Raw genomic sequence first — 11,157 nt, forward strand, 5'->3', positions numbered from 1 at the left:
ACTTCTTTATCATTCGAAATGAAAATAATGTGAACACATCACAAAGATTAAAAGTTGAAAATACTTTCTTTTGAACCATCTTGGTTGATAACGAACAACCAAGCTAAAAGTTATGTTTATCATAATGCTACATACATTTGGTCATCATCTTTCATGATGAAACTAAACTTTTTTTTTTCCGGTTATCTCTGAAATATGAAACTGAACATATTCTAATTAAGATCTATAAATAGTTCTCAATTAAAAAAATGAATTTAATGATTCTTTCAAAAGAATTAGTATATGGAATTGTCAATTTTCAGCGATTCTATAAACTTCACAATACAACAAAGAAATTGCATCTTTATTAAAGAACCAATAAACATTTTGAATTGCAGTCTTCAAAATATGTCTCATACGTAGAACAGCCTTTATATAACATCTTTACATCCATGGTATTAGTCTTGTATTATCAAACATATTAATTGGTAATACTAGAGAGACAACGGCTCATTTCATACGTTATTACATGTTTTTGCTTCCATTTTGGGTCATAGTTCAGATAGAAAACTCATCGGCCTAGTGAATTCATTGAAAGAACCGAGAGCAAAACTAAATCTTTTGTTAATATATTGCTGCCTGTGGAGTAACTGGAAACGTACTCTTGAATATTATAGTTGATCTTTTTGACAACCCATTCATGTTTTCTATATGGAAGAATGAACAATAATTATCAAAGAGGTAAGCTATTAAAATTTTAAAATGGGCTAAATAAAATCAAATTAAGCCCATTTACATTTGGGCTTTAAGACATTGATTACGTCATGTATATATAATTATCATATCATCAGTCATCACCTGATCCTCGGCGGCGATTCGATTGCAGAAACATTCCGATGGATCTGCTCAGGCAAGAGATTCTGAAGAAGAGGCAGTCTCTCTCCGAGGAAGCTGGTGGCAAGAAGTTCTACAAACGATCCGATATCGAGCAGAAGAAACTCCAGAAGCTTCGCGAGGAAGAGCGACGCGAGCATGAGCTCAAGGCCCAGCGAAGATCCGCCGCCGCTGCATCTATCAGCGGTGGTAAATCATCCGGCGATTCATCTGCTCCTGGCTCTTCCACGGCATCGGAGACAGCTGCGATCGCTGATTCCAAATCCCTAACCGACGAGAAGAACATCGAAACCCTAGATCTTCCGAGGCATGAAGTGATTCGCAGATTGAGAATCCTCAAGCAGCCGATGACTCTCTTCGGGGAAGACGATCAAGCTCGTCTCGATCGGCTCAAGTACGTGCTGAAGGAAGGCTTGTTCGACGTTGACAGCGATGTCACCGATGGACAGACGAACGATTTCTTGCGGGACATCTCTGAGCTGAAGAAGCGGCAGAAGAGTGGTATCATGATGGGAGATAGGAAGAGGAAGAAGAGTACTAGAGATGAGGAAGGTGATAGAGGGGAAGCGAGGGATGATGAGATTAGTGGCGAGTCTAGTGATGTTGATGCTGATAAGGATTTGAAGCGTTTGAAGTCTAACTTCGAGGATCTTTGCGATGAGGATAAGATTCTTGTGTTCTACAAGAAGCTGTTGATTGAGTGGAAGCAGGAGCTTGATGCTGTGGAGAACACTGAGAGGAGAACTGCTAAAGGGAAGAAGAATGTAGCCACTTTTAAGCAGTGTGCTAGGTATCTTACTCCTCTCTTCAACTTATGCAGGAAGAAGGTATAAAGCATAATCCTTTTTTGCTTTTGCTTGCTGTTTTGGTGTAACTCGTAGACTTGTTGTTATGTAGATTATCGATGTTTTAAGCAGTTGGACATTGACTATTTCAGTTCTATGATAGCGTAGAGAACTATGTTGGTTAAACTTAGTTTGGGTTCAAACACAGATGCACAACGACTAGGTTTCATTAGCTTGAGTACTTTTGGTTTCAGATTTGGTGACAAGAAAGAGTTTTGGATAATTCTAATGCTACTTAGACATTTAAGACGTAGAATGGCTAGTTGCAATCTGTTTCTTTAGTATTAAGGTTAATATACTCTTTCTGTTGAAGTTTTATGAGCTTTCCTGGACTTGTACGTTTACAAATTGCAGGGATTGCCATCTGATATTCGTCAAGCTTTAATGGTGATGGTTAACCACTGCATAAAGCGAGACTACCTCGCTGCAATGGATCACTACATCAAACTAGCCATAGGAAATGCACCATGGCCCATCGGTGTGACTATGGTTGGTATCCACGAACGTTCCGCGCGAGAGAAGATTCACACCAACAGTGTTGCTCACATCATGAATGACGAGACCACTCGCAAGTATCTTCAGTCGGTTAAAAGACTAATGACGTTCTGCCAGAGACGTTATCCGACTATGCCTTCTAAAGCCGTTGAGTTCAATAGCTTAGCCAACGGAAGTGATTTACAGTCTCTCCTCGCTGAAGAGAGGTACTTTGGTGGTGATCGTGGACAAGTCTCGGAAGAGAGACTACGCCTCATGGCTCCCCTGAACGACAACTAGTGTTTGCATCTTTACTGTGTTGTAATGTCTTAAACCTTTTCTAAGATTGTAATGAAAGATTAACTAATGTTGTGATCTTATAAAGTATCTTCTTTAGTAGTTGACAATGATGAAAGTCACAAAAACAAAACATAATTTTTTTTTGTTTTTGTAAGGGTCTTTGTAAAACAAAGGAAATGTTATAAAGACGTCCCGATAAAAAAAAACGAAGTTGTAGGATTTATTCTCAAAATAAAAAATATGTTCAATTTTGATAAGCTTCAAAACAAGATTCAGCCTAAAGCAAGTTCAGCAGATTGCTAACTAGTTGGTGGTCTTCTTATCGTTTCTTGATCTTTTCCTGAACTCTCTCTTCTCTTCAGAGTATTGCTTCTTCATCAAAAGGCTGGACATTGCTGCTCTCACAGCTTCTGATGCAGCAATCATCACACTCTCTTCTATTGAAACTTTACCTTGCAATTTTTCCAACAGTTTCGTCCCTCCAGGAATCTGCTCATCTTCGAGGACTGAAGATTTTTCAGAGTCAATGCATGAGATGACACGAACCCTTGAATAACCAGGCTGGTTGGGACCATTTGAAGCTCCTGATACCATCCATAGTGTAGATGTGCTTAAAGAGATACTTGTGGGGATGAAACTTTCTCCAGGGATTTGAATCACCTAAAGGATGAATTACCCGGTTAAATTATGGTTATGACGATGTTAGATGATTTGCTAATACATGTCCTACCTTTGTGATGGAGAGTGTATGAGCTGACAAATCACAGCTTAGCAATAATATTCCTTGAAAGCTGCATTTAGCATTAGTAAAAATAATCAAACATTTGATATCTTAAAAGAAACGTACACATGCTAAAAAATACACTTGCCTTTGAATAGCCACTGCTGCAAGAGAAGAATCAGGGATAGCGCATAGATCACTAACTGTGACTTGCGTTTGCTCGCTTTCATTAGATTCCAAATGTCCAGCCTTCAATAAGCAAACAGCAATAAAAGAAGAACAAATAAATTACTTCTCTAACGAGTGCCCAACTGAAATGACATAACCAAAAGTTCCATGTGACAAACTAACAAAACAAAGTAAGTGTGAAACTTTTACCACTGTACTAACTTCACATGTGTCCAGAAGAGACCCAGATGCTATATCCCACAGTCGCACCTAAAAAAAATCAGTAGTAAGGAATGTAAAGCATCAGTCACTGGTCTTGAAATACATGAATAAAGATTTAAGATCTCTCACAGTCGAATCTCCACTTCCAGACATTAGGTAGCTTTGAGTAAGCTCTGGATTGGAGACAAAAGCTATGCAGGTGACAAACCTAACCAGGGTTTTAAAACAAAAACGTTAAATCAGCTGTTAAGTAAATTAGTCTTTGGGACAAAATGACATGTTGCCTTAAACCCTCACTCACTCTGTATGTCCAAGACAAAAGCTCTGTATTTCATGAGCCCCTTGTAGAGGCTCCTCAGGAAAAACAGTCACCTGTGATGGTAAACATAGTCACTACTATAAGACCAATCCAAACAAAGCGGCATGACATTACACATTGAGTGGATTACCCTTATCTTAAAGTCCCGATCAGCACTAAGTATATATCGACCATCAGGGGAAAACTCCTATAGAACAGAGAACAGATCAGGTTGAGAGACAAATACAGCTTCTGTAAAATAACGAAACTAGATCTTACTTACCAAGCTAGTAATAATACTACAATAATGAGAAAGCAGCGGCACACCCTTCTTAGTGATCCCACCAAGCTCGACCACCCATACAACACCAAACTTGTCCGCATAGCATACATACGAATCATCATGGCTTACAGCAACCGCAGTAACTCTTTTCTCAGAACATCTGCCATTGTCATTATTATTAACAAGATTACGAAACATTCTTAGGAATCAATACTGAATTAAAAAAAAAAAATGTTTACTAATAACTTACATGGTGTTGAGACAGCGCCAAGACTCAGCAGACCAAATCTTAACGAGCTTGTCATCTCCTGTAGACACAAAAAGCTTTCCACTTGCACTATAGCGAATAGCTCTAACGGAATCTTTATGGAAAGACTCGTTAGATTCGTCCACTAAAGTAACTGGACTATTATCTCTGTGGATTAAAACATTCAATTGTTAAAACTAAATGTTTTGAATTTGAGATAGGATTGATTTTGAAAGGAAGGCAATGGAGATTACATGAGATTGAATACACGAAGATCCGAACCGACGGTGGCAGCGATAGATTTGTGAGATGGATGAACTGATATCAATGCAGGAGCAACATCGAGTAGTTTGTTCTGGTTATGTCCTTCTTCGATGTGAGGTTCTTCCATTGTTACTCAGACGAACGGTCGGAAGGACAGTAGATTTAGGGTTTAAGATGGATCTGTTTAAGGTCTAATCGTTTTCTCGTTAGAGTTGTTTAAACTGTGTTTGTTGATAAGAATTATATTAATTTTTATTAAAATGATAAGTTGTTGTCGGCCCATGTTGTGACAAGGTTCAGCTAATGGGCCACGCGTATCGGCCCATAATAATGCACGCCACCTGTTCGATGAAATGTCTGAGAGAATACGTAGGAGACAGTTTCCTTGAGTTCTACATATCAGCTGGGAAGTTTCAACCTTGGTCTGACCGACGAATCGAAGAATATAAAGGTAAAAACAACAAAAGTTCAGAGCTGAGGCTTGGCTCAAAAAGTGTGAATCTGGTTTTAACTATCAAGAAATGGCTCGGTCTATCTTGTTTATTGTTTATTTTAATAACCTTTGTAGTTTAATCTTAAGCCTGAAGAGAAGCAGCATAAACATTTGATAAAGCTTTGAAGTTTATTAATCTTTTTGTAAGATTTCAGTTTATATACACATCCAAATTGCTTCTTAGTTCAAGTTTCGTGTAAACTGGCGAATGGGTTCGATCAATAGCGTGTAATCGTGTTTATTTACCCTGCAAAGATTTGTGAAACGGGTGGAGTTAATTGAAAAGTCTCAAAGGAGAAAAAAGGTTTCACACTAAATTATACTAACCTTGGATCCTGAATAGAGCACTACCATCTGAAACCTGTTGGCCTGCTTTAACCTTGAGGTCATGTATGCTTCCAGAAGACGGTGCTTTCACAACATGCTATAAAAGGAAATTGAAACTATAATTAGTTTACAGTCTGTTATATGAATAGCATATGCGTTAAGAAGAGATTTGTATACTAACCTCCATCTTCATTGCCTCCATGACTAACACAGGTTGACCTTGATCTACTTTGGCTTCGTTTTCCACAAGGACCTTGACTACCAAACCAGCCATGGGGGCCACAACGGTTCCTGGAGGATGCGACGATGTTTCTGAGCTCGTTCTGTGTTGGACACCTTCTTCATCTCCAGAGAATTCAATCCCAACCTTCTGCTTGAACTGGTGGTGTTCTGAACCGTGCCATATATGGATGTGTTTATAACCATCCTGTTACCAAAAACAAACTTCATAAGCAGCAGTTTCAAGAGAGTTTGAACATGATGCTGATGGTTGTACCTTCAAGTACGCGGCTATAGTAACGTTCATGCTCAACCCGGCCGCTTCAACTCTAAAACCGCAGTTTCCTGCTCGTGTTACTCTGACTTCTAAACTTGGAGAGTCATCGCCTTCCTGTATGAGATAGCTTCCATCTGATTGATATACTACACCGAGTGATACAAGGTTCGAGCCAGTTCCCTCGCATTCGTTATCCCACTCGAGCTCAATCGTTTGCTTGGCTTCATGATGGACTCTAAAAGGAGGATGAGAATGCCATATCGATGGAAGCTTTCCTGGATGAGTTTACACAAAAATAAAATTAAGGCATGGTTGAGAATCATGTAACTTGTAAAGAAGAGACTAAAGACTCATGTGAACTGATCGTGATTACTTTCGTTCCAAGCAGAATGCTCGATTGCGGATACACAAGCAGCTACCAGGGCTGCACTATGCTTAGCTGCCTTGTATGCCAAATCTGCTGCAGCTGGATTGCTTTCATCAGCGAATAGATCGGTTTTATGGTGCTCTATAAAATGAGTTTCTACGTTGCCCACTGCAAACTCCTTGTGACTAGCAAGTTTTTGAAGGAAGTTTATGTTTGTGGGTACACCTGCTACCTGTCAACAAAAGATATATCTCATGTAATTACTGAGAAGGCATGTGAGAGAATCTGGAAGAAGTTTCTTTATAAAAAAAAATCATAAATGAAACTATTCAGGACTTGACAAAATGTTGTTAATTGGAGTCTAAGGGATGTACCTGAAAGTTAGACAAGCAGTCCTTAAGTTTCACTAAAGCTTCGCCGCGATTGCCTCCAGAGACAACAAGCTTTGCAATCATAGGATCATAGTGCATGCTAACAGTGTCGCCTTGCTCAACTCCGGTTTCCACCCGAACTGCTAGAGAAAAAAGGTCCCAACATGAAAGAGGTTCACAACAGGATAATAACACTGTCTGATGTCTGACAGATAAGAAAATAAGCTGGAAGAAAAAAACAGTTTTATATATATAACCAACGGCACCTGATGATGAGACTGCAACAGGGCGATAATGATTGAGGACTCCAGTTGCAGGAAGAAATCCCTTTGGAACATTTTCAGCATATATCCTCGCCTCAAAGGCATGACCTGCCAAGAGATACATATGCTGATCAAAATGATGAATTAACACCTGAAAATTAATAGATTGAATAAGAAAAATATTTTCCATTTATGGCAAGGAGGAAGAGAGATACCTAACAATGGCACCTCGGCTTGGCTAATGGGGAGAGGTTCTCCATTGGCAACACGAATCTGCCATTCCACAAGATCTTGACCAACGATCATCTCAGTTACAGGATGCTCAACCTAAGAAGGACTGTCAGTGTTCCTTTGGATGATCAAATGTTTATTTGAGGTAACTTTGGTTATACTAATAAAGCAGAGGATCACCTGGAGACGAGTGTTCATCTCCATAAAATAAAATTGATCAGACTCAGTGTCAACGATAAACTCCACCGTCCCAGCATTGTAATATCCAACTGCCTTTAAATATCAGAAAGGTAGCAGAATATAAGTGCTTCTTTTGGAATTTGAAGTGAGAGATATAGCCTAGCAAGAAGAGGTGTCAAATGACTACACATCAATGGAACTCACATTAACAAATGTAAACTTTTAAGTCATATGGTCAAATATTAGTAACGCAAGGGACGTATGCTATAAGTAAATGCAATAAAAAGAAGATTATAATCAAACAATTTCGACTAAGATTTCTCACTAAAAATTCACTACACCTATAAAAGATGAAAAAAGCAGGATTTGAAGTGATACCCGTGCAGCAGAGACAGCAGCTTGGCCTAAGCTAGCCCGGAACTTTTCAGATATATTAGGCTGCACAAGTAGAGTTTCAATCAAACTCATATCCATTCATGCTAGAAAAGATATAAACCAATAACAGAAAGAACACACAGTGAATATTACCGCAGGAGCTTCTTCAATAATCTTTTGGTGTCTTCTTTGCACACTGCAATCCCTTTCGTAAAGATGTAGAACATTCCCATGTTTGTCACCAAATACCTGAAAACAGTGTAAACACAGAAGGAAAACTAATTAAAAATAAAAGAAAAAAGTGAAGATCAGAAACGGTTTCTCTATGAATATGTATATATAGAAGTTAACGCTTTAAACCAAACTAAGATTATATGTTTTCCTTCTATTCATAATAATTGGTCTAAACTCTAAAGGCGCCATAACCATATCGGTATACTCGAGACAGAATATGAAATTTCACAACCAGTACCTGGACTTCTATATGCCTCGGTCGAGTGATGTATTTCTCGAGAAGAATTGTGTTAACACCAAAAGAAGCAGCAGCTTCACGTTGAGCCCCCAGAAACGAGTCAGCAAAATCCTTCTCACTTTGCACTATCCTCATTCCCTATAAACAAAATCTAACTTTGCTTCAGAACCAATATATATTTAAAGGGTATCTAACTTATTGATCTATGAAAAAAAAAACTTATTGATGAATGATCATAACATCATACCTTTCCCCCACCTCCATGTGTTGGTTTGATTATAATAGGGTAACCAATCTTTCCCGCTTCAGACTTCATATGATCAATATCTTGTTCATGGCCATGATACCCAGGCACGAGAGGAACTCCAGCAGCCCCCATAATTCTCTTGGATGCACTGAATAAAATACAGATCAAGTCCACATCTGTCAGAAGTTATTAAACCAATGATCATAAAAGACAAGTGCAAGAAGAAGTATCAAGTTACCTTTTATCACCCATGTCTCTAATTGCAGATGCTGGAGGTCCAATGAATGTTAGACCCGAATCTTCACAGAGTTGAGCAAAGTCGGAACTTTCCGACGAGAACCCATAGCCAGGGTGTATTGCCTAGTTATAAACAAGACAGTCTTATGAACACAACACATGATGAATCTAAGCCAATCATAGCAACTAATCATGACAATCAAAGTTCAAGTTCCATAAAGTTTCCAACTTTATTCCACAAAACTCTCTAAAACTAATCAATAAACTAATGAAGACTCTCACCTGTGCGCCGGTTCGAGCCGCTGCCTCCATGATAGCTGCGCCGCTGAGGTAACTGAGCCGAGCGGGAGGAGGGCCGATTCGTACGGCTTCGTCGGCAGACTTCACATGGAGAGAGTCTCTGTCGGCGTCGCTGTAAACAGCGACGGTTTGAATCCCTAGACGCTTCGCCGTTCTCATGATCCGGCAAGCGATCTCGCCTCTGTTAGCCACCAGAACCTTCTCAATACACTGCTCATTTGGCTTGATCGTATCTCTTCCGGAAGATGCAGAGCCGGAGGTGAATCTAACGAGCATCGAGTAGCTTTTCCGGCGAACGTTCCGACGAAGTGCCCATACCGTCATCGACATTGATCTCGAAGTGTGACTCAGCACTGTGTTTGTGAAGTAGATAAAACGAAAAAAGAGAGGGACCTTTTGGTCATTTTCGTGAGATTGATCTAATATAAATAATGACGTGGCACGGTTTTTAATGGGATTGGTCCTGAGGGATGGATATGCGTCTGATGTTGCGCTTGCGTTGCGTCTCTACCCACTCGACCCAACTTTATCCGTATGGTACTATGGGCTTCTATATTTCATAATGGGCCGGTTATTACAATGCACTACAAAGGCTTGATTACAATTTTGAAATATTGTGAACTTTCAATGTAAATCGCAATGATGTTAATAACCGAACTGAACCGAAAAGGTCAATTTTCGGTTAGTTTGGTTCGGAAGTTTGGTGACAAAATAATAAAACTTGATTTTCGGTTCAGTAGTCTGATAGTTTGGTTTTCTAAAAAAAATTTCAGACAGTACCAATCTTAACCGAAATTCTGATCTGAACTAATAAATCTGAATCGAAATAACTGAACTAGTAAAATAACCGAATTAGCTATAGCCGAAATGAGCCTAAATTTTTAAAATTTTATTCAATTTAAACCGAAAATTTAATTGAACTAACCGCAAAACCAAAAGTTTTTGTAACTTTTTTTAAATCGAACTAACCCAAAGTCGAATTGAACCAAACTTTTTCGGTGAGATTTCGACCGACCCGAACTTACCGAAGAGATTGAACCCGAAAGCCTAGATGTTATTATCTATTTTAAAATTTTACTTAGTCTGACTAGTTAAGATTGGTTTAGAGTTAAATATAAGATCAACTTTGAATATTGGACTATGGAGGGATAATTATTAAGTATTTCTGAAAATGATAATACAAAGATAATAAGTTTAGGAGCATGAAACAATGGTGGAAATATTAAAATGTAAGATAGAGAACTATTGACAAGGTTGGTACGGATGGCTGTTGAGTGTTGATTTTTCTATTCATTTTTTTTTTTTCTTTAGCATCGTCTGCGTACTAAAACCGACAAAAATATAATGAAGAACATACACACCTTTCAACTAACTCAATATTACATAGCCCTATTACATACATAGAATATGTTTGAAAAACGGTTGATACGAAGTCTCACGTTTTCAGTTTGGTTTACAAAATAAAGTGATCTTAACTATCTCGAAACGCCATGGAAATGTGTACAACCTTTTATGATGCTTAGACGTCAAATTATTTCCAATAGATGTGAATCATTCTTTTATGTCTTGATTCTTGAATATAAATAGAATAAACAACCAGTTTTCGTTGGTTTGGTTGGTAACAAAAAGAGATGGTATAAGTTGCGTCAAAGAAGTAAATCCATATCTTCTTTTCCAACAAAAAAGAAATCCCTCAGTCAAAAAACAAACAAATAAGTAATCCATCTTTAACACATAATAGCTATTCTCAGTCACAATTGTGATTATAAATTTATAATCTAACTAACGTCAGCATATACCTCTTACCGTCATTTACAAACCCACCCAAAATTTTTTGAGAAATTGAACGCCAACTTTAATTGGTCACATGAAATGATTGGAAAAGTTTGACACGCAAGATCCTCTCCAATAGAATAGGTCGAAAGGAACTAATAACCAACGTGGAGAAATGACAAAGGGTGACACGGAAGTGGACCGAAAGCACACCGTCCAAGACTTCATGTCTTTGTCGCTTATCATTTCTCAGCCTCTCTATGCTTTATCAACATTATTGCTTATGTTATGAGCCGCATATGTTGAAAATTATAAAGGATGTGGGGCCCG

At 38.5% G+C, this 11,157-nt stretch overlaps 3 protein-coding genes across 5 annotated transcripts; 1 reads left to right on the plus strand and 2 right to left on the minus strand.

Annotated features, from left to right (window-relative positions):
* Positions 1 to 841: 841 nt before the first annotated feature.
* LOC106311704 (pre-mRNA-splicing factor 18-like) lies at positions 842 to 2,599 on the plus strand. The gene is made up of 2 exons (XM_013748963.1): positions 842 to 1,700; positions 2,073 to 2,599. The coding sequence occupies exons 1-2, from the start codon at positions 876 to 878 to the stop codon at positions 2,490 to 2,492; spliced, it is 1,245 nt and encodes a 414-aa protein (XP_013604417.1). The 5' UTR covers positions 842 to 875; the 3' UTR covers positions 2,493 to 2,599.
* Positions 2,600 to 2,691: 92 nt separating this feature from the next.
* LOC106311703 (tRNA (guanine-N(7)-)-methyltransferase non-catalytic subunit wdr4-like) lies at positions 2,692 to 5,095 on the minus strand. Its single transcript, XM_013748962.1, has 10 exons — positions 4,686 to 5,095; positions 4,435 to 4,599; positions 4,185 to 4,344; positions 4,053 to 4,109; positions 3,905 to 3,975; positions 3,733 to 3,811; positions 3,592 to 3,651; positions 3,362 to 3,462; positions 3,223 to 3,283; positions 2,692 to 3,152 (listed from the first exon to the last, which is right to left on the minus strand). Exons 1-10 carry the CDS (start codon positions 4,820 to 4,822, stop codon positions 2,796 to 2,798), a joined length of 1,248 nt encoding a protein of 415 aa, XP_013604416.1. The 5' UTR covers positions 4,823 to 5,095; the 3' UTR covers positions 2,692 to 2,795.
* A 233-nt stretch (positions 5,096 to 5,328) lies between these two features.
* On the minus strand, positions 5,329 to 9,409 carry LOC106311705 (methylcrotonoyl-CoA carboxylase subunit alpha, mitochondrial). Of its 3 annotated transcripts, none has more exons than XM_013748964.1 (15): positions 9,037 to 9,409; positions 8,756 to 8,877; positions 8,518 to 8,665; positions 8,271 to 8,408; positions 7,952 to 8,047; positions 7,802 to 7,861; positions 7,424 to 7,516; positions 7,228 to 7,339; positions 7,016 to 7,120; positions 6,753 to 6,889; positions 6,376 to 6,610; positions 6,012 to 6,286; positions 5,697 to 5,942; positions 5,516 to 5,612; positions 5,329 to 5,435 (listed from the first exon to the last, which is right to left on the minus strand). In XM_013748964.1, the coding sequence occupies exons 1-15, from the start codon at positions 9,382 to 9,384 to the stop codon at positions 5,431 to 5,433; spliced, it is 2,217 nt and encodes a 738-aa protein (XP_013604418.1). In that variant the 5' UTR covers positions 9,385 to 9,409; the 3' UTR covers positions 5,329 to 5,430. The 3 variants fall into 3 exon arrangements, with proteins under 3 accessions (XP_013604418.1, XP_013604420.1, XP_013604419.1); XM_013748966.1 differs by having other exon boundaries at positions 6,385 to 6,610; positions 9,037 to 9,384; XM_013748965.1 differs by lacking the exon at positions 5,329 to 5,435 and having other exon boundaries at positions 5,511 to 5,612; positions 9,037 to 9,384.
* Positions 9,410 to 11,157: the final 1,748 nt, after the last annotated feature.

This window comes from Brassica oleracea, chromosome C8, assembly GCF_000695525.1.
Source record: "Brassica oleracea var. oleracea cultivar TO1000 chromosome C8, BOL, whole genome shotgun sequence".
In the NCBI taxonomy this organism is placed as follows: Eukaryota; Viridiplantae; Streptophyta; class Magnoliopsida; order Brassicales; family Brassicaceae; genus Brassica; species Brassica oleracea.

Bases quoted from the DNA above. Each gene is read 5' to 3' on its own strand.
- LOC106311705 (XM_013748964.1), bottom strand. From the start codon at position 9,384: ATGTCGATGACGGTATGGGCACTTCGTCGGAACGTTCGCCGGAAAAGC. The intron at 8,409-8,517 runs GTATGATGTTAT...TTTTGTTTATAG, and splicing joins CACATGGAGGTGGGGGAAAG to GGAATGAGGATAGTGCAAAG. The intron at 5,943-6,011 runs GTACAACCATCA...TTTTGGTAACAG, and splicing joins CTATAGCCGCGTACTTGAAG to GATGGTTATAAACACATCCA.
- LOC106311704 (XM_013748963.1), top strand. From the start codon at position 876: ATGGATCTGCTCAGGCAAGAGATTCTGAAGAAGAGGCAGTCTCTCTCC. The intron at 1,701-2,072 runs GTATAAAGCATA...TACAAATTGCAG, and splicing joins TCAACTTATGCAGGAAGAAG to GGATTGCCATCTGATATTCG.
- LOC106311703 (XM_013748962.1), bottom strand. From the start codon at position 4,822: ATGGAAGAACCTCACATCGAAGAAGGACATAACCAGAACAAACTACTC. The intron at 4,600-4,685 runs GTAATCTCCATT...TTTAATCCACAG, and splicing joins CTTCGTGTATTCAATCTCAT to AGATAATAGTCCAGTTACTT. The intron at 4,110-4,184 runs GTAAGTAAGATC...TCTGTTCTATAG, and splicing joins GTAGTATTATTACTAGCTTG to GAGTTTTCCCCTGATGGTCG.